We start from the raw sequence: 27350 nt of genomic DNA on the forward strand, positions 1-27350 counted from the left end.
TCAAACAAAATAGCGGCAGCCGCACAACCTCACTCGCACAGCTTTTTTTTTCCCTTCTCAAAGTCATATACTAGTAGTGATATACTTAGAGCAAGTATTATAATACAGACAACTATTGGCTGTAAGATTTCTTTACAACTTTTTTGTAGCCCACTCATATAAGGGCACTCACAGTGCAAGACTCTATCATAGAGTCCAAGACAATTAATTACATATTATTTATGATATTTTGCTGATGTGGCAGCATATTTGTTGCAGAAAGAGGTAGAAAAAATAAGACTCCAAGTCTTATTTAGACTCTAAGTCCACATTGTTCGAGGTAATAAATAATTTTAGACTCTATGATAGAGTCTGCATTGTGAGTGCCTTAATAGTTAGCTCATCACTACTAATACATGGCCCACTTGTCTGTCTCATAGATTCTTTTGTTTTTTGTGTCTGAGCCGGCTGTAAGCTTACAACCCGCTTTTACTCTCTCTCATATTCTCTCAACTCCACCTCAGCATTTAGCTGACTTTACAGCCTGCTATAATACTTGCTCCCACTATTAGCTCTGCCAAGCCACCTGCAAGCCAGCTCGACCGAGTGTCACTCCTCTTCTTCTCTTTCTCCGCCATTAAGGCCCTGTTTAGTTTTCCATCCAAAATTTTTTCATCCATCCCATCGAATCTTTAGATATATGCATGAAACATTAAATATACATAAAAAAATTAACTAATTACACAGTTTGGTTGAAAATCGCGAGACGAATCTTTTAAGCCTAGTTACTCCATGATTAGCCTTAAATGCTACAGTAACCCATATGTGCTAATGATAGATTAATTATGCTTAATAGATTTGTCTTGCAGTTTCCTGATGAGCTATGTAATTTATTTTTTTATTAGTTTCTAAAAATCCCTCCCGATATCCTTCCGACACATTCGATGTGACACCTAGAAAATTTTTATCAGCGATCTAAACAGGGCCTAAGCTCGGCGGCAGCCGCACAACCTCACTCGAGCATGGCCTCACCCCCAGCACGTAGCCACTGTGAGTATGCGGTGCTACACTCGGAGTGTCGCCTCATGTTGTAGCAGCTCTTTATGCTCGCCTAGTCGTCTTCTCCCTCAACATCGGTGCCATCCTAGCTCATGCTCTGTTCTTTCTTATTCTAACTAGGATGATTCTGTTCTTCCTTATTCTAACTAGGATGATTCTGTCTGTGGTATTTGTAGCGGGAACTGAACAAAAATATAAAAGGTATATTTTTAGTAGAATTATCTTATCTCCAAATACTAAGTCAAAGTTGGATATCCACCTAGGACTATTCCGTCCTTTGAATCAAAATACTACGTTAGAGTAATTTAGGTCCTTATTCTCTCCAGGGGCGTCCCGGGTAAATATGGAGCCCAGTTCAAAACAATAAGTGGAGGCCTAGTGTCTATTGTCAAAATCTAAAAAAATATTAAATATCAACATATTACAAAGACAATGTATAAAAGATTAACTAAATAAAATAGGGATTATACCAGGCAATGATCTCTGTCTGGCGTCCTAATCAGGGTCCAGCCGTCTATAATTGCTATTAGGTCTCGACTCTTGAGCGACGAACAACACCAAGGGCGAGGAATAAGTCTAAGGGACGAAACCACGAACTCACGAAAGGTTACAAACTTATGTGAAGAAAAATTACCAACCATAGACTTTTCTAACTCACAATTATGGACTCAATGTGTTTTCTCACGAAGGAAGTAACAAGCTTTTACTAATTATTATATATACTTAGAACACTTAGTAAATTTTAGAGCCCATAAATTTTGGAGGCCCAGTTCGGTCGCACAGCTCGCACGGGCTCAGGAACGCCCCTGATTCTCTCATTCTCTCCTTCATACTACGAAAAGATATATGAATAGATAGCTTAACGTAAATAAACTAGTAAGTGGATACGCTCGTATTTTTAAAACTAGCACTAGATAGCTCAAATGAAACCTAATGATAGATGAAATTTAAAGTCAGAATGAAAAGAGTCGAATCGGAAGAGTAATAGCACCGAAGCAAGAGTCTAATGATCACACAAAATCAACGTCTCAAGCTATCGCATTTCAACAGTGATATTATTTTGCATACGATGTATGGTATCAGTTGACATCAAAATGTTTACGATGACATTATCAATCTCAAAATTTATTGGTTCATAACTTGGTTACTCAGAGAGAATATGCATACATACATATGTGTATGTGTTACTGGGTTCCGTAAAAGAAAAATTTTCGTCACGTACCAATAATACTCCCTGTGACTCTATCCCAATTCCCCAAATACATCATACTGTCTTGTTTAGACTTTTTCAAAATTCTAAAAATTTTAAAATTTTCTATTACATCAAATCTTTAAACACATACATAGAACATTAAATATAAATAAAAAATTAATTATTCAGTTTACCATATAATGTATTAAAAAAATTAAACCTAGTTAATTTTTTAAGCTTGGTTAGTCAATAATTAGACAATAATTATCAAATATAAACAAAAATACTATAGTAGATATTTTGAAAAAAAAAGTCACAACTAAATAGGGCATTTGTATTTGGGAGAAATCAAGCGAGCATGTGAAGTGGCATTATAGAGTCCGCGTCCGGCCTTCAGCAGCCTCAGCTCTAGTAGATTCTCGACAGACCGTTGGATGGCAAAGCAACGTAGCAGATGATGCTAAAGTTACATTGTGACTTACTGAACCAACATTACTGAATCTGCGTCCCTTTTCCCCATGCTGCCTCGCGCACTGCCGCACGCCTGCACTGCACCGCCTTTTCGCCCGCACAGGCCTCGGAAATAAAGCCGTCGCCCTCCGCGCCGTTGGGGTCGTCATAACTGAGAGCTCACGAGGGCGCTCCGGCCCAGATTACACTAGTCCATTCTTCCAGCAGCAGAGGAAGCACAGCCTGCCTCTCCCGTCTCCTCTGCTTCCGCGCACCGCGCGCACTCACCGTCGCGGCTCCGGCGGCCGGCGGCTGCCATGGCGACGGCGGCTCCGGCAGCGGCGGACTGCCGGCTGGTGCGCACCGTGCTCGCGGCAGCGCTGTCGAGGACCACCGCCGCCTTCCTCTTCCTCTCCGTCGTCGCCGTCGGGGTGGTCGTCTCCGGCCGCTGGATCACCGCCGCCACCACCGCTGTGAGTCCACGCTCTCTGATTCCTTCTTGTCGTGTCACGACCGGCACATGCTTAATTCCGCATGATCGCTAGAATTTCCCTGTTTTAGACGGGACCAAACATGAAAAGCTTTTCTTGTTAAACTGAAAGAATTGACCAGCGATGGAGTAAAACTTCCTTTCTCATCAGAACAAGAGTGCGCGAATTAACTTGCTAATAATATTTTGAGTTCAGAACAAAGCCCCGAATGGTTTTGGTTATGTTCTAATTTCGGGCGTGGAGGCGTGGTGGAGCTGGCGGTTTTCCCTTTCTAGCCGCGCGCCTTGCTGTTGAGCTCTGTTTGGCCTGCACATGGTTGCGGCGGCAGAAAACCCTTGTGTGCAGTGCACCTAATTCTAAATTCTGGATTTGGTTTGCCGGGCTGACTTGCTAATCAAGGCCAAACATGACCTAGAATTATTTTCATGGCCTTACCCCCCCGGGGGGAGGATGTACAATTGCTGCATGATTAGTTGTAGAGTTCCAGTAGCTCAGAAAGGAGTGAGCTAGTCATCCAAAGTTTATTCGTTTAGCTGACTTTTATTTTAGGCCTTTTTAGTTCAACCAAAAAATCCAAATTTTTTTAAGATTCCCTATCACATCGAATCTTGCGGCATATGCATGAAATATTAAATATAGATGAAAATAAAAACTAATTATACAGTTTGTCCGTAAATCGCGAAACGAATCTTTTAAGTCTCGTTACTCTATGATTGGATAATGTTTGTTAAATAAAAATAGAAGTACTACCGTGTCAATTTTCTAAAATTTTTTGGAACTAAACAAAGCCTTATGATGAAGCGTCGTGTAGTGCCCACTGAGACAACGAGAGCCACTGAACGAGACTAGGCGGCGGTGCTACTGCTTTGTGCGTGAACGCTAGGGGACCCCAGATCGAGGGAAGAGGCTTGCTATGTATTCTGTTTTCTCCGGCACGCGCGTCACGGTGCTTGACTGCTCGTTCGTGCAGACGGATGAATTGGTACGATCACGGGAGTTCGTGTAGCGGTGTAGGCTGTCTCGTTAAAGAACAGGTTCAAGTGGAAAGAGAAGAGACAGCGCGACACATAGAAAGCCCAAGGAGGCAAGGAACGTTCGTGCGTGGCTCCTCAGTCCTCACGAACACACGAACAGTTCACATCACAGAGGCAAATGGAACCTCGCCACGTCTCTTGGTGACTGGGGCGTGGGCGAGCCAGTGACATGTGATGTGCCGTGCCGTGACCAAGCGGATATTACCTTGCACGAATCCGCGAGAATCTTGCTCCGTGGGGTTGCTTTCTTCGTTGGTCAGAAACGGCAGCATTCGGCTCTGCGGGTGGAGCTGCCAGCTCCGGCACTACAGAGATTAATTAATTATAGTACCACCTAAGTATTTTGATGATATGACAAAAGAGTTATTAAAGAGAAAGAGCAAAAATCATAGAAACTGAGTCTAACCATGTATTCACAAAATCCAAGACATGAAGTGATATGATTGACTAAGAATAGAGAGACAATGAATACGATTGGATAAAATAATATTCTATAGAAACTATCTATCTATTGAGACCATAATTTTTATATATAGTGTCTTAAAATTAATAGGTATAGAAACCATACGTAGTGCCCTAACAGCCGGATTCTTATCGAACGCTCATTTAGCTCACTCGTTACTAAGGCTAACAGCGAATACAATTCATTAATTCTGAAATAATAAACTAACTAAAGATATGTACAATCATTTATATAAGGCAAATAAAAAGAGAGATTAAGAACCCAACATGTAAAGAAAAGGAGAGATAGGAAAACTCTAAAAAAAAAACTATGCAAGGAAAAGTCTAAAAAAACGCTATGCAAAGAGTTGAAAGAGTCTGACTTAAAACTATGTGTTGGAAACATGAAACAGCGTACGAGCGCTAAATAAACGTATTGTTCTATCTATTTTTTTAAGGATCAATTATGCTCTAACAAGTTTTTCTTTTGGGAGAAAATGCTCTAACAAGTGTTGACGAGCCTTGGTTCAGCTAATGTTCTGTGCTAGCTCATAACTGGGCATGATGATAGAATCACATCTACATTGGGCCTTAGGGCCCAAATGGTTTATACTATATTCTAATGAATTGTTTTAGGCTAACCGTTTTATTCGTCGCTTCTCTCTTTGCCGTTGCAGGGACCCCTGACGCGCCTCCCCATCACCGCGGCCATTCCCGCCGCCGCCGCCGTACTCCACCACCCCGAAACGCAACAGCTACAACCGCCGCACCCGTCCACACCACCAGCGCCTCCTCCCCCTTCCCGACCAACACCACCTCCCTCCTACTCCCTCTCCTGCCCCAGCCTCAACCTCTCCAACCCCGCCAAAGCGCCCAAAACCTCCCAAACCCTCGCGCGCGCTCTCTCCTCTCCCTCCATCTGCCCGGCCTCCCCGAGCCCGCCCCCGCCCTCCCCCTCCGCCGCCGGCTCGCCATCCTCCAACAACTCGTGCCCGTCCTACTTCCGCTTCATCCACGAGGACCTCCGCCCATGGCGCGCCGCGGGCGGTATCACGCGCGCCATGCTCGACCGCGCCCGCCTCACCGCCACCTTCCGCCTCGTCGTGCTCGGGGGCCGCGCCTACGTCCATCGGTTGCGCCCGGCGTTCCAGACCCGGGACCTATTCACCATCTGGGGCGTCCTCCAGCTTCTCCGTCGCTACCCCGGCCGCGTCCCCGATCTCGACCTCATGTTCGACACCGTCGACTGGCCCATCGTCCGCGCCCACCTCTACCGCGGGAAGTACGCCGAGATGTTGCCACCGCTGTTCCGCTACTGCGGGGATGATAAAACACTGGATATCGTCTTCCCGGATTGGTCGTTCTGGGGATGGTAATTTTACTCGCCTGCTTGTTTGAATTGCACATTTTTCAGTCTAAAACGGACAAATTGAGAACTGAACACCAGAAGATGGCATAAAAATGTATGTCAATTATATGCACACATCATCGGTCGAAGAGCTACTGAATGCACCATTTATATTCCTTATTGTGCTAGAAGAAACTGTTTGCTCAGCTATCCACATGCTAGTTCGATTAATGCTAAATGTTTTCAGTAATAGTTTTTTAAATCCGTAGTTCCTATACCTTAAACTTATATGTATATGAAGTACAAGGGATCTAATAATACTGACTATCCTTCTTTGGCAGGCCGGAGATCAACATAAAGCCATGGGATGCCCTGCAGGAGGACTTGAAGGATGGTAATAACAGAGTGAGATGGATGGATAGAGAGCCTTATGCTTACTGGAAAGGGAATCCATCAGTTTCTGCGACACGTAAGGAACTGGTTAAGTGTAATGTCTCTAGTACACATGATTGGAACGCAAGGATTTACGCTCAGGTAACTTGTTTTTGTTTGTTAATTTTTCCATCCCTACAACAGGGATCCTTGGAGAAAGTAGAGTTCCTCTGTTTCCCCTAATAGATTAAAATGGTTCTCTTCGAATTTAGTAAATACCATTACATGTTTACTTCAGTAACTGCTGCTTTTGTGGATAAATACTGAAAATATTTATTGTCTTACTTTATTTTTGGTTTTCTGGGACTTAGGACTGGTTCAAGGAGAGCAAGGCAGGATATAAGGACTCAGATTTGAGTAGTCAGTGTGCTCACAGGTTTGCCTTTTTTTCCCCTTGTTCCTTTTGAGTTATAACAAGTAAGGAGTTACATAGTTCTATCAATAGCTCTTTATGTTCTTAGCACTTTTGCTTAACCGTTTCCAGGTACAAGATCTATATTGAAGGATCAGCATGGTCCATCAGTGAGAAATATATACTAGCATGTGATTCAATGACCCTGTTGGTTACACCAAGATACTATGATTTCTTTTCAAGGTCACTTATGCCAACTCAGCATTATTGGCCTGTTCGGGATGACAATAAATGTGCCTCCATAAAATATGCTGTTGATTGGGGCAACTCTCACAAGCAAATGGTACCTTGCATCTATCTATATTTTTTTATCTACATTTGTAGGCAATTTTTTGCAGTGCTAAATATTAGATTTGGAAATAATAGTAACAAGCTCCGCTTGGTACTAACTGAAATTCAGTTGAGATGCAACGTATGGTCTATGGTGTGAACCCAAGGTGCCTAATCTTTCTTAGAATATCTATGCCCCGTTGAGGCAACATAAGTAAATCATCACCCATTGGTGTTACTGAAAGAGTTTGGTGCAAACAACTTCTGCCCATAATAGCGTGCACTGAAAAATCAACTTGGGACCTTTTGTGCCTAATCTTTCTTAGAATATCTATGCCCCGTTGAGGCAACATAAGTAAATCATCACCCATTGGTGTTACTGAAAGAGTTTGGTGCAAACAACTTCTGCCCATAATAGCGTGCACTGAGAAATCAACTTGGGACCTTTTGTCGAATTGTAAATAGCATAAAAATCCACCATGATGCAAAACATGGCAGAACATAAAATGGAGCAAACAGATATGTGATAATATTATTGCATGGGAATGGGATTAAGAACTTAAAGATACAAGTTTTTTCCACCAAAACTGGAAGTGCCCTACTTTTCAACTTAGGCTGGATAAGTGTCCACCATTCAGTGAACACTTGTTTCACTGGGCTTCTCTTCACTAACAGCCATATTGAGTTTTCCATAGAGTTAAGAAAATTTTTAAATGGTACTACCTCTGAATCTGATCCAAAACAAATGTCCTAGGATGCATGCTAATAAAAATGCTTTAGATATGCCCTAGGATTCAAAACTCAGGAGTCGGGACCATTATGCTAATAAAAATGGTTTAGATTTGTCAAGCAGAACTTTATATTACCATCGTCAAAAGTATTTCAATGGTAATAGTATTATGAATTCAATATATCTTAGAAAAATAAAAACTCAAGGTGAGTGTTAATGTTATAAACAACTACTAAATTGGACAGGTGGCAGTGATTTTTTTCCTTGCACTGTTTAGGATATTTAGCGTGCCTTTATGTTGCAATCTCTTAGATTGTTTCTCTACCTATGTTTTTCTCAAATGAAATACTTTTCTCATACTCCAAATCTTTCGTAGGCACAGCACATAGGAAAGCAAGCAAGTAATTTCATTCAAGAAGAGCTCAATATGGACCATGTTTATGACTACATGCTTCATCTTCTAACTGAATATGCCAAGCTCCTAAAATTCAAGCCCACTAAGCCACCTGAAGCTGTTGAGGTCTGTTCAGAGTCTTTGGTCTGCCAAGCTGAAGGTCTCGAGAAGAAGTTTCTTGTGGAATCCATGGTGAAGTTTGCCCGTGATGCAGGCCCATGTGATCTGCCTCCTCCTTTCGACCCTCATGAGCTAAAGTTGCTAAAGCAGAGGAAAGAAAATTCAATAAAGCAGATTCAAATGTGGGAGCAAAGAGATTTAGGGGCTTAGATAACGAGTTTTGATCCATTTGCCTTTTTTCTTTCAATCACAGGCACACATAAGGCCTAATTTGGAATGAAGGGGGAGGCAAACCCCAGGGATGGAAAGCCCACCATGGAGAAATGGATTATTCAAATGACATCCCCATGGATTGCTCACCCTGGGAAAAGTCAGAGATCCCAAGGAGATATGTGTTTCCAAACTAGCCCTAATTGGTGTCTTATAATTTGGAATGGGAGGAGTATGATCTAACTTAGTGTCATTGAGGTGCGACCAAATACCAATTATTCATTGGCTGAAATCAATGTAGAATAATCTAGATAAATTGAGCAAATATTCATTCCTTAGGTATTTTTTTCTTATAAAAAAATGGTTAGCTACTTAGCTATAACCATTTTTCTGTATTAAATTTTGTTTTTATTCGCTTCTTTGTAAAGCAACTGTAAATGTTACACAGAAACAGTTCAATAACAATTATGCAGAATATATAATTCTTAGCCAATATCCACTTCCTCATTGAGATTGGATGTCATAGATATCTGTGCTTGGTGTTCTTGTACCGTGGAGAGTTTGATGGAGCATGTTGAGGGTATCCTCTGGGAGTTTAACGCATGACCTCCAACTAATTAAATTTACTTGAGATGCTCTCTTTCACTGGTCACTGATTCACTGGCATGGTAAGCAACTTTGCTACTTCCACACAAAGAACAAATTCACCAGTATTTTTACCCTGCAGAAAACTCTTTACACAAATAACAACTTCACCAGTTTTTTTTTTTTTGAAATAAAAACTTCACCAGTATTTTGTCCTGCAGAAAATTCTTGAATCGATGGTACTCTGATAGACAATGCAAAAGAATGTGGTGCCTAGTGAATATTTCTGGTCCATTTATGATTTGCATCACTGGGGAGTTCCGAAGCCTGTGTCAGTTTCTTAAGAGTCAATCCAATTCAGCATTTTTCTGTGTTGAACAGGCAGCAATGCATTGTTTTCTTTGTGTTGATGTCAGGTAAAGGTTGTTACTACTAGATTTCTTTGAGTTCTTCCATATATCAAGTATCTGAACTTGCCTTGCTTATGGCTTTGGTTGGAGTGAGAGCTGAAAATCTCACCTTGGTGTCCACGCCTACAGTCCATTGTGGAAAAAGGGCCTATGCAGCATGACTATTTTCTCAACAGTCAACAAGCTTATAGTCAATGGAGTAAAAAGAGACTATGGGAGAAATCAGAAGCCTAATTTCTTTGAGAATTCTTCATTAGTCCCCCAAGTTTGATGTCATCAGTATTTCTTTCACCTTTTACTGTTCTGTTTGCTCCTTTATCCATTACATTGCGTCCAGACTGCATCCAGGTTCTTGTAGTCGTAGACATTATCAATTTGTAGCTACAGTGACATGGTCAAGATCATGACGTCAGTTACTCTATCCGCTCCAAGTTAGGTCACTTTCTTTGTCCGAATTGGCTAACATCTGTAAGCTCAAACAAATGTCCTGTCAGGAAATGTTTCAAGATGGGTCTAATGAATCTAATTTTGTTGTTATAGATTTTGTAAATTTAGACTAATAGTTTAGACTATTAGTAATAATTAGTCGAGACTATTAGTTGGACCTGTTTAGATCGTGTTGATTTGTGATGTATTTCTTTCCGTACCCATGCTCTTTTAGGGAATTGCAAGCGGTTACAGGTGCTTGATGCACAATGTGGAAAAACGACTTTTTGAGTGGCGAATGTAGAAAGGAGAGAGATAAAGTAAAGAATGCCATTCTCAATAGAGTACCAGGGAACCTTGTGTCTGAAGGCTATATCACACCGCACTCCATTTGGCAGCCACAGGAATCATGATTAGTCTTGTGTTGATTTGCTTGGAAGCAGCACTATCTCCCTTTTCAGGCCATCTTTAAATTAAACAATCTCCAATGGTTTGCACGTGTACATTCGTGTGAAGAAAGAAAATTTCTCTCCTCTAGGCTCTAAGAAATTCACAGATGCTAAAAGAAACTGAACACTGGAAAGTGAGGAAACGCCTCACATTTCTCAAAAAAAAAACACACAGCAAGCATTTTTTTTCCTTTTCTTTTAGAAGTTCCACATAAGAAAAGAACTGCTAGGAAGGATGTGTTCTGAATCAAAGCTTGAGAACATGATTGTGACTTTTGAGTGACTCATTTCTTCTGATCAACTAGTGTACCATTTATTGCCTTTCCTTGCAGGCTAACATTTGGCTAGGTCACGGCGTGATGGCGCCCTGTCAAACTAAGTAGTACGTGACAACGGTGACGTGTACCCCCAATCCCTGATCAGTGATTACTCAAGGTTTCTTCTTTTGAAACGGAGGTGATTACTCTAGAATTGTCGTAACTTTCTGCAATAGTGGACTAGTGGTTGCAACAACTCTTCTGAGGCAATAGCGTCATCCTTCCCTAATAAAATGTCAAAGATATCTGGCTGCAAGCAAGTGCGAGGAAACGGCCACGGCACAAAGAAACACCCGGGTCCGGCCGTGACACGGAGCAAAAGTGTATTCTATACCCCCTGAACCCTGATCCCAGGAAGATTTGAAGCGTCACCTAACCCGGGCCAGTCGCTCTCAGTGTGCCTGCGTGAAGGAGCGTGTCCGGACCGGACCTCCAAGCTGATCGAGAAGACCTGAATTGGCCCGGAAGATTTCAAACTCCGATGGAGGGATGACCGGATGAACACCAGTACTCTGATAAAGTGATAAGCTCAACTGTCAGCTTCAGGTAAGGATGATTTGCTACCTGATCTGGTGCTCTGGAGCTGGCCATGTCCCGCGCGCGTCCTGTTCTCTAGTACTACTCGTTAGTACCTGGTCTTGTTTAGTTTTTTTTTAATTCTTCATCACATCGAATGTTACGATACTCGTATAGAGCACTAAATATAAATTAAAAAAATAACTAATTGTATATTTTGTCTTTAATTTACGAGACGAATCTTTTTAGCTTAGTTAATCCATGATTAAACAATAATTACTAAATACAAATGAAAGTGCTACAGCATCCAAAACCAAAAATTTTCACCATAACATGGCCAGGGTTTCTCTCAGATTCGGTGCCAAGCTTCACGTACACCCAAAAAAAACTGTGATATTGGAGATGGAATGGAGGAAGCATTGTATTTCTTCCATCCCCCACAACAAAAAGTTTGTGAAGACTGAGGCTTTGTTTAGTTTCGAAAAGATTTCGGATTGTGGTACGGTAGCATTTTCGTTTTTATTTGACAAATATTGTCCAATCATGAACTAACTAGGCTTAAAAGATTCATCTCGTGATTGACAGGCAAACTATGTAATTAGTTTTTGTTTTTTATCTATATTTAATGTTTCATGCATGTACCGCAAAATTCGATGTGATGAAGAATTTTGAAAAGTTTTTGGTTTTTAGGGTAAACAGGCCTAAAGGGACAAGAGAGAGCAGCATGTCACGTGCGGCCGTGTCCGGAAGAGTAGGTAGGCGGCACGTGCCCCAGGTGTACAAACTCGGCCCCGGTACGTGTACGTACTGTACAGCGGCTGTAGAGTGTGAGACCTGGCGCAGAGTATAAAGTGGGGGGTGTGATGGCTGTTGCACGGCAGGATTAATACCCAGGGGGTGGGTTTGGTTGGGGCTTTTGTCCTCGTACGATTAGTGCATTCATAATGCAGACTTTATCATAGAGTCTAAAACTATTTATTATCTCGAACAATGTGGACTTAGAGTCTAAATAAGACTTGGAGTCTTATTTTTTCTACCTCTTTCTTTAATAAATATGGTGCCACATCAGCAAAATATCATAAATAATATGTAATTAATTGTCTTGGACTCTGTGTACTAGCAGCAAGCCGTTGCCCTCGCCAGGCCATCATCATCACCGCGCGCTTGGCGTGGCCGTTAAGCGCAAGCAGTGTGCAAGTGCAACCCGCTTCCCTTCGTCCTCTTCCACCTTCCTCGCGGCTCCTTCCATCGGCGGGCCATAAACACACGCGACGACACGAGGACGGACCTCGATGACCATGTGATTGTCAAGTGAAGCAAGCGAACGACGACGAGCCGCAGCCGCCTCTGCTTTTCCTCTCGATCACTTGCAGCACCCGCCGCCGCCGCCGGCGTGATACTTTTCTTTCTCCCCCCTCCTTTTTCTCGTGGTGTTGCACCCAGCAGGCCAGCACCCGTGAGCATTTTCCGGGGGGCTGGTGTGTGTGTGTGCGCACACGGATGGGGAGGAGCGGCCGTGGCGGCATGTCGACGGCGACGCTGCTGGGGGTCTCCTTCCTCTGCGTGCTTGTCATCGGGAACTCTGAATCTGCCTCGGATGACGGTATTGCTGCTCCTCTCTCCTGTGTTCTGTGTGCTGACCTTCAGCTATACTCCTACCTACTTGGTGACAAGTTGATAGCCGCTGACTGCTCTGTTCTTGCGTTGCGTTTGCCAGTATCTGCGCTTCTTGCGTTCAAGAGAGCCATCTACGAGGACCCTCTGTCCAAGCTGTCGGATTGGAACTCCAAGGACAAGGATCCCTGCGCCTGGTCCGGTGTGGGGTGCTCGCCGTTCAACAACCGCGTGGTCACGCTGTAAGAATCACAAGAACTGGCCGCCCTCTTTTTGATCCCTCATCTGTTTTTTTCCTTTCTCGCATTGCTTAAGGTCACATGATTCTAAGCAAAAGAATTCTGAGATTCTCGTTTTACAAGTGCTTTGTCTGTTGAAGCATATTCTTGGCCTCCCCTGTCTATTTGTCCAAATAGCATGCATGGTTCATTAGCTCAGATGAAGAAGAAGAGAAGGTTGCTAACCATATGCGAAATGTGATATTCCGGCCTATTTTAGAGCTTGCTCAAATGGATAACGGACAATTATGCACTGTGGTTGAAATTATACACTTGTTGGTGGTAGAAATCTCTGCAGCAATGGCAGAATGATGCATGTTCTCCCACAGTTAAAGTGGACAAAGTTTCTGACACCAGATAAGGCACCCAGCTGGAAGCTATCATTCAACTTTATCTATTCCTGTCTTCAGTTGACTTAACAAGCATCCACAATATTTCTCCAATTCTCCTCCTAAAAAAACATGCACATATATAGTTTTGTGGTCCGTCCGGAAGGCAAATCCTCAACTAGTATTTTTAAGATTTTATGCTGAAAGAACAAAACAATGACAAATGTTATTTCTCCAAATTCAGATAGGGATTTTGTTGTTTGAACAAGAACCTAACTACTTTTTTTCTCTGTTGATGAACGTCCTGTTCTCATATAATTAAGTGTTTGTTATTTTCACTGTATAGTGAGCTGTCAAATTCATCTCTCCAAGGATTTTTGGCACCACAGATCGGATCCCTAAGATCTTTGCAAACTCTGTGAGTGTTACCACTCCATAACTCCAATTTTAATTTCACCCAAAAATAATATCAACTGATAGTCTTGGGGAACTTCTTGCAGCATGCTGGATCACAATACATTCGTGGGCTCAATACCAAAAGACATCGGCATGCTAAAGAATCTGATTGAGCTGAACCTTAGCTCCAACCAACTTGCAGGGCCTATACCCAGTGAGATTGGTGACATGGCAAAGATCACGAAAATGTACAAGAAGAGCTAGAGATCAACTTGTGTTATTCTCGGCATTACTTCAATTTTATAACTCATCTGTTCTCTTATGCCCTAGAGACCTTCATGCAAATCGGTTGGATGGCACTATCCCTCCTGAGCTTGGCAAGTTGGGAAGCCTCCTTGAGCTACGTTTGAGTAATAACAGCCTTACAGGCATTATTCCTGCAAGTAATGATTCAGACATGTAAGTAACTGTTTTTCAGTGTCTTCAAAACTCCAAAGGTTGTTTTCAGTAAGCATGTATTTTTCTGTACAAAGGAATCAAACAATTAGTTAAGAAGTTAGCATCAATCTGCTTACTGTGCAAGCATGTAATTTGAATTTAATTAAATATCTGGAGACAAGCTGAATGAGATATGAAACAATGATCAAACTGTGAACTCCACAACCTTAACAGTACTCTTCTATTCAGACATGAATTGGTATGGCATATGAACAAGCAGTTGTACCTGTAATCCTTCTTTCAGGGGATCTGTCAACAGCAATGATCAAATTGGATTGTGTCAGCTATCTCCGCTAACCAATATTGATCTCTCGTATAACTTTTTGGTTGGAGATATTCCTTCATGCTTACAGCAAATCCAAAGGTACACCTTCGCCTTTTGTGACTTAAAAGTTTCAGTTGTCTTCCTGCACTTACCTGTTTTACAGTATTTGAACAGATCAAGCTTGGTGGGGAATTGCTTCCAGAACAACACATCAAACCGTCCACTACAGCAATGTATGGTGATATTTTATATTTTAATTTTTCACATATTATAGTCACTAATACAGTTTGTTCCTCCTCTTCCTTTTGTTTTACACCCCTTGCCTTCGTTATTTGACAAGTGCATATACATCGATGGTTGCAAGATACAATTATTGGTTCCTGGTGAAAATCCTTGTGCTGAGCAAAATGAAAAGTTCACAAAAAATACTTTATAAATAACAGATTGGTAAAGCAATCCTAGTTACAGTTTTTTTAGTAAGTTACTAAACTACATATTCTGTGAACTACCCCATTAGGCTAGTCTGAGTAAAGAAGTCCAACCCTTTGTTCATCCCTAGAAGATGAACTTGGGGTGCATTTCTGGGCTCGAGGACATAGTGCGATGTTGGAAACCTAACTATAGGCTGTTAAAATTTATCTGACACGTAACAGAAAAAGTAACCCTAGTCACATCGCTTATTGCGTTGTCAGTTTCAGATCACTAAGTTACGGATGATTCGGGACCTGGGATAGTGTAACCTTCTATGGTTGTTAAAATAAAGGCCTGAACTTGACACTTTGTTTGCTTCTTTGTTGGATCCGATCTCCCACATTCTTTCTTTTGTCCTTCGATTTTTAGTGCTCCTTTTGTTTTGGTTCATGTTAATAGCTCCACCTTGTTTTTTAAAGATGCCCAAATTGATTTTGTGTGTTTTTCATATGCTTGTTACATCTGAGCATTACAATATGATTCATACGGTCTATACATACTGTTAAACTAGAACGTTCCCTGTTACTGTAATTTGCTTCTCTGAATAGTGAGCAAGTGCACTGCATAATTACAGGTGATACTAATCAGGACAGAGGTGAAGACAATGGTGCTGATGAGAATGCGCAGAAAGGCCTGCCAGAGCCACTTTGGCTATTCATTCTGGAAGTCATCGCGGCACTTTCATTGCTTTGTTTGTTAACACTTTGTACCATGACTGGCCTCCGAAGGTGCAGAACTAGATCCTCTGGGTCCGGGACCAGTGTTCCATGGACAAGAGCTGTAAGCTGGAAGGAGAATACCGTAATCTCAATCGGTCAGTGCCTGCTTTTGTTGCGAGTGACCGAAAGAACTGAACTTTACACTGTTTTGATTACGGGTTGCCTTCAAAATAAAATGAACAGGCACGAGAGGTGCCTATTTATATATTGATAAAGAAGAAATTGTGTTGATTACCAGTTTTTGCTTGTGTAGATGATGACCTCCTGGTAAATGTGCCAAAGATAAGCCGGCAAGAGCTGGCAGAGGCTTGTGAAGACTTCAGCAACATAATTGGATCGTCTCAGGAGACAGTTGTGTACAAGGGAACTCTGAAGGATGGCCGGGAAATCGCTGTTGTGTCTCTGACTGTCCCGGTGCATTACTGGAATGACTATGTGGAACTTTACTTTCAGAAGGAGGCGAGTGTTCACCAACTAAACCCATATTAAGATTTTACTGTTGTATAATCATATCTCATAATATGCTCGAAATATTCAGGTGATAGAAATGTCCAGACTGAGTCATGAAAATGTTGCAAAGATGGTGGGATACTGCAAGGAATCTGATCCATTTTCGAGAATGCTAGTCTTTCAGTATCCACCTAATGGGACACTCTACGAGCATCTGCACGGTAAGTCAACAAGCTCCATGCCTCCATGTATGCAGTATGGTAGCATGAACTCGGTGCGTCATCTGTTTGCAGATGGAGATGGGTGGCAGCTATCTTGGCCTAGACGGATGAAATTAGCACTGGCCATCTCGCGGGTTCTCAGATACTTGCACACCGAGCTGCAACCTCCATTTGCAGTTGCTGCACTGACGTCTAGTTCAGTTTACCTAACCGAAGACTTCTCCCCAAAGGTCTGTGTTTGTATGTATGCACTCCTAGACACACTGCTAAATCAAGAACACTAGTTGCTGGTAGCATAGCATCCTGATTCCTGAGCATGAGGTTCCAGTCTTAGTTCATTTCAGATAACAACTGGAACTGAATGCGGTTTTGCAGATAATCGATTTCGAGAGGTGGAGATATCTTGCGACCAAACCAGGATTTGCCTCACTGAATGGCGAGTCTGTCAACAGCATTACAGATTCTCGGCATAAGCGCTTCATGGACGTCCAGGCCAACACCTATGCTTTCGGCGTGATCCTGCTGGAGCTCATCAGTGGCAGAGCCTCGGTTTCCAAAGATACAGGGGGCTTAGTGGATTGGGTAACTCCTGAACCTTCTTGACTCAAGCGGCCATGACAGCATGAGTGATTTCAGACTACCTATATCTGTGATCACTGACAACGACTGGGCGTGTTGCATGCAGGCAAGAAAGCACCTGGAGCAGCCCGAGGAGTTCAGCAAGCTGGTGGACCCGAGGCTGCAGAGCGTGAACCAGGAGAGCCTGGGCATCGTCTGCAACGTGGTGAACCTGTGCATCGACCCGGAGCCGTCGCGGCGGCCGTCCATGAGCATGATCGCGGCCATCCTGGAGGAAGGCATCGAGGCGTCGGCGGCCACCATGCTCAGGAATTCGTCTCTGGCCTGGGCCGAAGCCGAGCTGGCCATCTCCTAGATGCCCTTTGCTCGTTTTGCTGCACTCGCTAGACTGTATAGTTGCTTGGACAGTGATGGTTTGACCCATTGTTACTAGGTTTGGCATTGTAATGTTTTTTTTTTCTTTTCTGGAGGGAGAAAATGGCAGATAAATCTGAATTAAAAATGACTCAAATTTGATTTGATCAGCACGAAAAGCAGTCTCTTTTTTATCCTTTCAAATACAGAGGGAGCATTTTCTCTTTTTTTGGGGTAGCATTTTCATTTCCTGAGACTCTTTATTTCCATTGCATCGGAGGCCCAAACGAATGCGGCCTACGAACCACGGAGGCCGTTGGGCCCAAATCTCCAACGGCCTAAGAAAACAGCCCAAATTTCCTTTTCTTTTCTTTTCTTTTTGATGAGTGAGAATATAATAAGCGTTGGGGAAGGGAATGAGGACCTTTTGCGGCCGTCGCCATGGCGGCGGGAAGAGAAACCGACGAACAGCTGACCGAGTATGAGAAGCAGCGGCTGTCGCGGATACGCGAAAACGAGGCCCGCCTCGAGGCCCTGGGCCTCCGCAGCCTCGCAGCTTCCCCTCTCCTCCGCAACCCGTCGCCGGGGGCGGCAAAGGGGAAGCAGAAGAAGCGGTCCGCCGACGAGGACGAGGAGTACGTCCCGTCCGATAGCGGCGGCGTTGAGGAGGACGACGAGAGCTCGTCGGAGAGCGCGCAAGACGAAGAGGTGGAGGGAGAGGGGAAATCAGCTTCTAGGTCACGCGCCAAGGTGCGGGGCTTCCCCTTTCCTCAGTTGTGTGTCGTCCATTCATCTTCATTTTTTGATGGGGTCTAGCCGTCTAGGCGTCACCCTCATAAATGGTGATTTTTACTGCACAATGGGGGTTTAAGAGCACAATGGGGTACGATTTGGTAGCTTCTAGTATTATACCACAGATGTGTTGCATAATTGTTCCCTCATTTTTGTTTCAGGGAAAGAAAAAGAAATTGTCAAAATCTGGTAAATCTACAAAGAGCACACCTACCAAGGGTAGTGCTTCTTTGGCTGATGTGGTGGATGATGATGCAGCCTTACAGCAGGTATTGTGATAACCACGAATACACCAACACCACCAGAGCAATATTGACCCTAGAATGGCGCTCAAATCCTAAACGTTTCTGCTAAGTTTTCATTTTATGCTTTAGTTAGCACTTTCAACTATAATATACAGGCAATTGCTCTCTCCCTGGCGGAATATTCAGAAAAGCCAGCGACTGCATTGGGTGCAGAAACATCAAGCACAGTAACAGGAGCGAGTGAAAGTACTCCACACAAGAACAACAGCAAAGCATCGGTTCACGACACAGCTAAGAACAAGAAGATTAAAAAGCTGGTACGTCCCTTCAAGCTTGACTTGTACCAATTTCACCTGTGCCATGTATGTTTGACACACATTTTTTCCCCCAAAGGGTAAGAGCAGGATTCAGCTGACAGAAGATGATGTGGTTGCATTCTTCTTCTCATTTGACGGTACTCTTATCTCACACCAAAATTCATTCTACATGTCTGACCCATCAAATGGGTTGAATATTGATCGTTATTCTAGGATCTTCTTAAGTGCAATGAATAGTATTTTCATGATGTAATGAACTCAAAGTAACTTGGTTTCAATCAATTTTCGTTTGAATCTGCTCTTGTGCGGACTTTTATAGTCTAGTTTGACCATCTCATACTTGTTTGTAGCTCATAGAATTAGCCCCTTCCCCCCCCCTCCCAATCCCCATCTGCTTATGGATCGGTTGTAGGTTTAGATGCAAGATAGAAGCTTAAACCAAACTTAAAACTAGCATGTATTCTAGTCTTGTTTCTAGAGAAGGACTATGCCGTTATCATAATATGTTGGTGCACACAGACTTGAAAGGAATAACTGATGCACTTTCGCTTCATTGGTTGCTCGCAATTTAATTTCTGCAGAAGCTGGTAGGAACATTTGTTAACTTACTTTGATCTACAATCCATTTATCGTGCAATATCTGCCAAAAAATGGTAGCACAGGTGTTAGTAAGTAGTACTCTATGTATATCATGAGTCAAACTGAAATTACTAGCCTCGAAGTAGCTTCTCTGGGTATTTGTTGTGAGGGAAATGGATATATAGTTATCTAAGGCCTTGTTTAGTTCCATTTTTTTTTTCAAATTTGATACTGTAGCACTTTCGTTTGTATTTGATAAATATTGTCCAATCATATACTAACTAGGATCAAAAGATTCGTCTCGTAAATTACAGGTGAACTTTGTAATTAGTTTTTATTTTCGTCTATATTTAATGCTTCATGCATGCGTCTAAAGATTCGATGTAACATGGAATCTGAAAAATTTTGCAAATTTTTTTGGGAACTAAGCAAGGCCTAAAGAGCAAACAAATGATTGATACACTTTTATTGAAAAAAATGATTGATACACTTATTGCTTATACTTACTGCATGCTCTGTGAAAATACTGTTCTTGGTATATTACTTGTGCAAACAGTATTGATTTGTTCATATTTTGTTTCACAGAAGTTGGTAAAGGATATATTACGCCATGGGATCTTGAAAGAATGGCTACAATAAATGATTTCATCTGGACAGATTCTGAGATATCTAAGATGATCCGTTGCTTTGATAGTGACAGTGATGGAAAGGTTTGTCTTTGATTTCCACTCAAGTTTAAGTATCAATGTTTTTATTTGGAACCCACTTGAAAAGGTAGAACCAGTCTGGTTCATGTGATTTGCTAAGCATTCACTAGCACCTGGAAATGAACCAGAACTGACAATTTTGTTTCCTCGTTTTTATTTGCCCCACCAAAGCAAGTTGATCTGTATCTTTGAAAACACCGTGATCACCATGAACACGCTGAATCTGCAATTCAATGGATATCAATCTCTTTAACTTGTCAATTTAATGAGACATCAGTTAGCATTGTGGATGTGTACTACTGATTCCTATTCCGGAAATTCTTCTTTAGACTATCTCCAACAAGATAGGCAAAATAAGACCCATACCCAAAATGCCTCTTGCACAGTGTTTTAGTAGTAAAAAAACATCCTCCAACCGAGTACCCAAACCTACAACCTATTTTGCGTCGTAGTCGTTGTGAAACGCAAATATGCGTCCTCTTCGGTGTCTTTGCGTCTCCACGCAGCTGGAGTGGAATGACTGTGCCTCTTCCTCGGGTGAGGGCACGCCGCGACGGCACGCTCCCAGACGCACTGCGTGGTGGTGGCGGTCTCTGTTCTTGGCGGCGCTGCGGACGCGGAGGTACCAGATGCACCAGCTCCGGCTACCGCCGATACGCATGGGTCTGGAGAGCTGCTTGCCCTGTCCGATAGGCCAGCGGAGGATCCAGCAGCTACTGCCCGCCAGCTTTGCACCGCCCCATGGCGAGGGTTGCGGCCGGGGTGGTGGCTTCCAGCAGCGCGTGGGCAAAGACGAAGGCTGATCCAGGTTCGCGGCGTCTGCGGGGGCCACAGCAGTGCGTCGTGTCCATGACGAGCGGCAGTTTTGGGTGTTCTAATTGCGGTAGCTGTTGGAGGAGGAGAGATTTAGGGTGTTATTTATTTTACTGTGCATGACCTATAACATAGAATGGGTATCTGTTTTAGGTCTCCTTTGTTGGAGACAGCCTTATATACATCTGTTCATGATTGCCAATGTTGAACAAGCACTAGAAATATAAGGTTCTTTCAACCTCCAATTCCACTATACTTTCTCCCCTATTTTCTAACATCTTGATTTTGTCGCTCCACAGATAAACCTCGAGGATTTCCGCAGCATTGTATCTCAATGCAACATGTTGCAGGAGCATGAGAAGTGAGGATGATGTTGCTGGTCTGAAGATGCTTGTACTATAGTTATGCATGGTCCAGCCTGTGACATTGCATCAACATTACTGGCATAGCGGGCGGACATAGAGTGAGTCAATGAAACCCATTTGTGTTTCCCTTTTAGCCATTGAACATAACCTTTGTTGTTGGAGCTTGTCAAAGTCCATTTGACCAGGGATTTTATGATTCTACATGACTGTTCCTCCGTGTAAACAAACAGATTCTGAAAATCACAGTTGCTGCAATCGTAGCTTTTAAAGTTTTTTTTTAAGAGGTGCGCTACTAATACCTTTATGTATCACTATTGTCTTCTTTTTATTTCGGGCTCTAGTAGTAACTATCGTACGTCCATTGTTTTTTTTTTTGAAAGATGAACGTCCAATGTGTCTGTGTGTGTGTGTGTGTGTTTTTTTTTTTTGAAAGATGTACGTCCACTGTTTTAATGTGAACCAGTCCAGTCCGCATGTGGTTCTGCTCACACATTACACAGTTTTCCCCCCGAAATGATACTGAAGTACAGCACTCTGTTTTCCTTGGCTCACTGCTCAGTTTGATCTCTAAATCCGCCATAATTGAAAGGAAGCGAGCCTAACTCAACTGTTTAGGTGTGATCATACGACCAACAACAGGTTCCAGTCCTCTTTCAACTTGAATTGTATATCAAATTGCAGATGTAGAGATCAAACTGAGCAAAGATCAAATTGCGGATGTAGAGATCAAGTTCCCTATTTTCTTCTTAATTAATTAATGATTAAAAAAACTACGGCAGGCGTATGTATGGTTGCTTCTTCACTTCCTGAGCTCTTGTTGTTCCTTCTATTTTTTCCCTTCCGAACTCCTTTAATCCATTGGACATCCAATTCGCGATTGAGTGACACATTGAGTGGCAATTTGTTGTCAAGCGAGATTGGTTGTTATTTTTTCGAGAGCATATTAGATGCTTAGCTATTAATCTTCCTAATCCATCTGCTGTGTCTATAATTTTGAAGCAGTACTCCATGATTAGCTGGAGCAAAATGAGGGGGTGCCACCTCATTCACATTTCAGCCCACTATGACTTGCATTAATACAATATTTGACCGAAATTTGGATACACGTATCTAAATAACAATACTTCTAATGAAATTCTAAAGAGTCATATAAATAAATATGCATGAAATAGGATGGTATTTGATAGTCAATCAATCAGGCCCATAAGCATTGAGCACGTTTTGTTGCCTGCTCGAGTAATTGGGCCTGGCTCAATAGGTGCAAAAGGTGCTTTAGGCCAGAAACGAGAATGGCAAACATGTTTTTTAATTCAAGATAGGCTTCATCAAATAATAAGATGATTAATAACTATAGAAGAATAGTTGCACTTGCACATAATAAATATCGTGATGATTATTTATCTATTTTTATCTCATGAAATATGTTCTCGTGCAACCAACCATGCACTATCCAAACTTGGCTGGGCTAACGAAGTACAAGCAACCAAACATGACAATGTTGCTTGGCCAGGCTAATCATTACAAGCAACCAAACATGGCAATGTTGGGTTCGCTCGGCCTGAGCCTGTCCACCAAGGGTTTGGCTCCCATAACAGGCTAGGGTTGGCTGTTACACAAACCAATTACACCCTAGATGCCTGAAAAGATTTAATCTCAACGGTCTACCAAAAAGATATCATTAATTACCCAAATTTTTAGTTGCACACACTAACATATAACAGCTAAAACAAGATTAAGGACACAGACTTATTGCCTGACAGCCTGTGTGTGGTGACTGGTGACTAGCCATCCCATGCACGCAATTACGCAAGACACCATATGAATATGCTATGGAGTAGCAGTGTACATGTGAAAAGTGCATTAGACAATATTCAATATTGTGAGGAAAACCGGTCTAACATGACGCGAGTCACACGAACTCTATCTCTTCATGATATATCCTAGTAGCATTCCCAGGAGAGCAATGGCCACCACGACCACAAAGGAGAATCCACCATTCTGCTTGCTGACTTCCCTCCTCAAAAGGTCCTATTGAGATTAAGCAAGACGTTTTAGTTACAGATGTACTATATTTCTACATGCAGAGCTAGTTATGGATGCAATATAAAAAGTTTGCCTAGAAAATCATGGATATCACCTTTGTGGAACGTTATGAACCTAAAGAAATGTAAATAGATGCATACATATGATTGTAAAGAGTCAAAAATGAGAAGGAAAAAGGATTAGAGATGAGTTCCTGATGAAAATATAGTGGGAGTGGAAAGAGCTAATGTTTCCCAAGGACAAATGCACATATAGGAATGAACCTCAACTACAGGGAAAAAAAACTGCTGCAATAGAATAGTAGAGCATGCGCAAAATATTTGCATAAAGATAGAATGGACTAACCAGTTCCTCTCGAAGCTTATTGTTCTGCTGAACGGCAGAGTTTCTCTCTTCTGTCAACTTTGAAATCAAAGCAGATGTCTACACAGAGAACAATAGGGATAAGGTGCCTTATTCACAAAATGCAACTCAAATGTTGGACCACATTAACTACTTTGTGAGACAAGTTAACAACAGTGCTAAGATATAATAACGCTTGATATTTTGTGAGACCAGCTACAGCAGACAACTTCACAGTTCACACTAAGACTAACTACAAAAGTACAAAGGACCAATGGGTAATGGAGATTGCATAAATCAATATCAATACTGAGGTGGATGCATACAAGGACCATGCCAAAATATACACAGGAGCATGACAAATTGACAATAAGTATAAGCTGAAGCTACAAACATCAATCACGCAGCAGCACCCTGGAAACTTAACCAACTCCACTGTATGGATGTTGATGCACAGTGCTGCAATCTTGTGCAGGTATGACATGTACAATGACTGAGCAGGCTAGAGCATAAACATAGTCAATAGTAGCTTATGTATCTCCTTGAACAAGGATCAAAATCAAAATCCCAAACTTCCAATAATACAAAGGAGAACATCATCAGTTTTGGATAATTACTATCAACCTGTTGTAAAGTGGTTTCAGGTGTCTATACAGGTTCTTGATAGAATTCTATCGCACCACGTGATGAGGCTTAAGCTGCTAAATGTCTCTTTTTATAAATCTGATGAAGGTGCATAATATATATACTCAAATCATTGACAGGTGCCACCGTGCCACATAAAATTCACCAAGTCAGTCTCAATATCTCATTAGCATTTGAACCGGCACTCCTAACTTCAAGGTGTTAGTGTGGCTCTCTAAAATGTTTATCATTCATAGTTGTAAAGCACATGAGCTGCAAAATTCTGGAGATAATAGTTGCATTCATTCCAAATATGTGATGCTTAGGTACCATCAGCTTAGCAATGGTCCTGTTCATTGTAGTGGTCAACCAGTCAATTGACACTTTAAAAAAAACACAGGTTTTTATCACCAGCCCCCAAGGCACCTTGAAATTAACTTCAATGGAAGATTCAAGTGTAAGCTTCGTTAAGATTTGGTTGAAACACACAGAGAGGATACATTAAGATTATCTTTACTAGAGCTCACCTCAGAGGTGTAGTCTTCTTGATCTTTGTGAGTTTTAACAGCCTGTAACAAGCAATGAGCAATGAGCAAGTTTAAATCAGTCTGAGAAAGAGAAGTAATCTGTAAATGTGCATGAAGGTTAAGATACTAACGGAAAACAGTGGCTCATCAGATTCCCTCGTTGTCTGCATCTAAAAAGCAACCAATCACAGGAGAATTATTTATGGACAAACAAGGAAATGAAACAAGAAAATAACACTTGCAGGCCATACCTCTAGATAATTCAAGTTACTACCATCAGATAATGAAGCTCGGGGTGATGAGCCTTCTTCAGATCCCTCACGCACTGGGGATGGTGGTTTGGGTGGCGGGACGTAGACAACCTTCAGCTTAACCTCATCCACCACATTACCTGATTCTTTGAGAAACTACACAAGGTACAACGTCAAGCATTTCAGAAACAAACATCTGCTGGAAAATCTTCACAGAGATGATAACATTTACCATATGTCCAGTGATGTCCTTGACTAACGTCCCTTCCGCCACAATTACACTTTGCACAAGAAACTTGTCCTTGCACTGCATGTCTGGTGGTGCCTCCTTTTGTGCTTGCATTGCCACTGAGAAATTGCAAAGTGTGTCAAGCATTTCGATAATAATCTGGGGGAGGCCCATGTAAAATGAACTTGTAGGGAAGGAGATGGCTGCTGGAATTACCGATGACATCGCTGGTGGACCGAGGTGGCACAATGCCGCTGTTCGGCCGGACACAGTACTTCTTCGGGCTCGTTGTCTTAACCTAACAGACACAAAATCCACCCAATCATCTCAACGTTTCACGGAGTTGCTGACTTCTATGACCTTGACAAAGCAATCTAGCTGAGTTGGAAAAGGTGGCCGCCCTCAGAATACAGAGTTTACCTTAAAGCCGATGTAGTCATCTGTTCTGTTCGTCAACTGCATAGAGCACGAGATCTGCTTCTTTGTCTCGACTGCGTGATTGGGGAACAAACCAACGAGAGAGAAAATCAGCGCGACAACAAAGCCAAAACTCCCTCGACATTCTTATTCTTAAATAGGGGGGAAAACATGCGGGAGAATCTGTGAGCAGGCACCCCAGCAACCGCCCAAATTCCGCTTCAGAAAACAACACGAAAGCATGTGCAGGAAACACTAAACTAACTAGGACACGAGGGAATGTTCGGCCGAGGAACCGTACATGGGAATCGGAGCTCGAGGGGCTCGATCTCGAGCAAGCCCTTGGAGTCAGACCCCATCCCGCCGCCGCTGGAGTCCGGGAGGGGGTGGACGCGCGCTCGGGGGGCGCTGTACGGACTTGATCCGGGGGTGGCAGCCTCGCAGGCCACGCGGGCGAGCGAGGAACTAGGGTTTGGGGAAGCGAGGCGGGTTTGCGCTCGCCCACAGGAGCAGAGCAAGAGCCTGGAGTTGAGTGGAGTCTGGAGTGGAGTGGAGCAGTAGCAGATGGGAATTTGGAATCGCCGTAGAAAACGGGAGTTGGTAGGAACTAGGGAGAGCGGAAGGCGGAAGGGAATGCGGGTTGGTGCGACCTCTGTCTGTCAAAGGAGAGTCGGCATGTGGGAGGCCGGCGACGCTGCCACGCTGGAGGCGACTAGGCGAGCACGATCTGGGTTTAAAAAAGACTCATGCCTTTACCGCCGTTTCCTTTCTCTGGAAAACGGCAAAAAAGTTTGGTAGGTGAATGCTCTAAAGAGCAATAACGCATTGCAATGTACTTCTAGATGTCATTTTGGCTTTTTTTAAGGCCTTCTTTAGTTCCTTAAAAAAAATTGTAACCATATCGAATCTTGCGTCATAGAGCATTAAATATAAATAAAAATAATAACTAATTACACAATTTGTCTATAATTTGTGAGATAGATTTTTTGAGCCTAGTTAATCCATAATTAAATAATATTTATCAAATACAAACGAAAATGCTACGGTGTCCATTTTGCAAAAAAAAAATGGAACTAAACAAGGCCTTCGTCCGTGTCGTCTGTCTATAAAACAGTGTTTTTGATGTCTAAAACATTTGATTTTTTTTATCTTCGCACCTTCTTTCTCATTCTGACGCACCGCCACGTCACGGCACGGTAGGGTCTCTCTGGAACCAACCACCGCCTGTGTCGCCTGCTCTAGCAGTATCACCGCCACCTTTGCCTCGCCACTGTCTCTTCCACCCTCATTGTCTGGCTTGCCTATCTCTCCAAAAATCTCTTTTAAGCTCGCTGGAAATTGAGAAAAGAAGCAGAGGCCAAAAATGGAGAACAAGAGGAATTGAGCGCTCCAACACTCGAATGAGGTATAGATTTACCCTTTCTTTTAACCAGTAACCACAAAAATCATGCAATCAAACTACTTTTTGTCTGCGTTCCAAACAAGACATGGATTTGGTATTTGAAATTCCTTTAATGTTACTCCTTATCTTTGTCCCTCTTTAACTCATCATTTGACTTGGCCGTTCAAGCGTGGAGTTCACTCATTTTAGGCGTTGGATCATCGTGGAAAGCTTTTTAAAAAAAAAAAACAGAGAGATTCGATGGCTGTAGGTTTGAAC

General features: G+C 42.5%; 4 protein-coding genes across 9 annotated transcripts; 3 read left to right on the forward strand and 1 right to left on the reverse strand.

Annotated features, from left to right (window-relative positions):
• Window positions 2564-10094, forward strand: LOC8083318 (protein O-glucosyltransferase 1). Of its 4 annotated transcripts, none has more exons than XM_021464072.1 (8): window positions 2566-3153; window positions 5324-6018; window positions 6336-6528; window positions 6738-6802; window positions 6911-7121; window positions 8215-9230; window positions 9369-9563; window positions 9648-10094. In XM_021464072.1, exons 1-6 carry the CDS (start codon window positions 2998-3000, stop codon window positions 8560-8562), a joined length of 1668 nt encoding a protein of 555 aa, XP_021319747.1. In that variant the 5' UTR covers window positions 2566-2997; the 3' UTR covers window positions 8563-9230; window positions 9369-9563; window positions 9648-10094. The 4 variants fall into 4 exon arrangements, with proteins under 4 accessions (XP_021319749.1, XP_021319747.1, XP_021319748.1 ...); XM_021464073.1 differs by having other exon boundaries at window positions 9687-10094; XM_021464074.1 differs by having other exon boundaries at window positions 2564-3153; window positions 8221-9230; window positions 9369-10094.
• On the forward strand, window positions 12436-17643 carry LOC8083319 (probable LRR receptor-like serine/threonine-protein kinase At1g63430). Of its 2 annotated transcripts, XM_021462884.1 has the most exons (13): window positions 12439-12868; window positions 12983-13121; window positions 13833-13904; window positions 13987-14130; window positions 14213-14341; window positions 14625-14744; window positions 14820-14878; window positions 15691-15930; window positions 16089-16294; window positions 16374-16506; window positions 16579-16736; window positions 16882-17088; window positions 17192-17604. In XM_021462884.1, the coding sequence occupies exons 1-13, from the start codon at window positions 12766-12768 to the stop codon at window positions 17438-17440; spliced, it is 1959 nt and encodes a 652-aa protein (XP_021318559.1). In that variant the 5' UTR covers window positions 12439-12765; the 3' UTR covers window positions 17441-17604. The 2 variants fall into 2 exon arrangements, with proteins under 2 accessions (XP_002446854.2, XP_021318559.1); XM_002446809.2 differs by having other exon boundaries at window positions 12436-12868; window positions 14625-14878; window positions 17192-17643.
• On the forward strand, window positions 17843-21538 carry LOC8083320. The gene is made up of 6 exons (XM_002446810.2): window positions 17843-18189; window positions 18393-18500; window positions 18632-18793; window positions 18870-18930; window positions 19958-20082; window positions 21192-21538. The coding sequence occupies exons 1-6, from the start codon at window positions 17881-17883 to the stop codon at window positions 21255-21257; spliced, it is 831 nt and encodes a 276-aa protein (XP_002446855.1). The 5' UTR covers window positions 17843-17880; the 3' UTR covers window positions 21258-21538.
• LOC8083321 (vesicle-associated protein 1-2) lies at window positions 22904-26332 on the reverse strand. 2 transcript variants are annotated; one of them, XM_021462885.1, is made up of 9 exons: window positions 25992-26332; window positions 25694-25764; window positions 25490-25571; window positions 25277-25392; window positions 25045-25200; window positions 24925-24957; window positions 24794-24835; window positions 23646-23723; window positions 22904-23285 (listed from the first exon to the last, which is right to left on the reverse strand). In XM_021462885.1, the coding sequence occupies exons 1-9, from the start codon at window positions 26047-26049 to the stop codon at window positions 23178-23180; spliced, it is 744 nt and encodes a 247-aa protein (XP_021318560.1). In that variant the 5' UTR covers window positions 26050-26332; the 3' UTR covers window positions 22904-23177. The 2 variants fall into 2 exon arrangements, with proteins under 2 accessions (XP_021318560.1, XP_002448231.1); XM_002448186.2 differs by having other exon boundaries at window positions 24925-24963; window positions 25992-26328.

The sequence above is a fragment of the Sorghum bicolor genome, chromosome 6 (assembly GCF_000003195.3).
Source record: "Sorghum bicolor cultivar BTx623 chromosome 6, Sorghum_bicolor_NCBIv3, whole genome shotgun sequence".
Lineage (NCBI taxonomy): Eukaryota > Viridiplantae > Streptophyta > Magnoliopsida > Poales > Poaceae > Sorghum > Sorghum bicolor.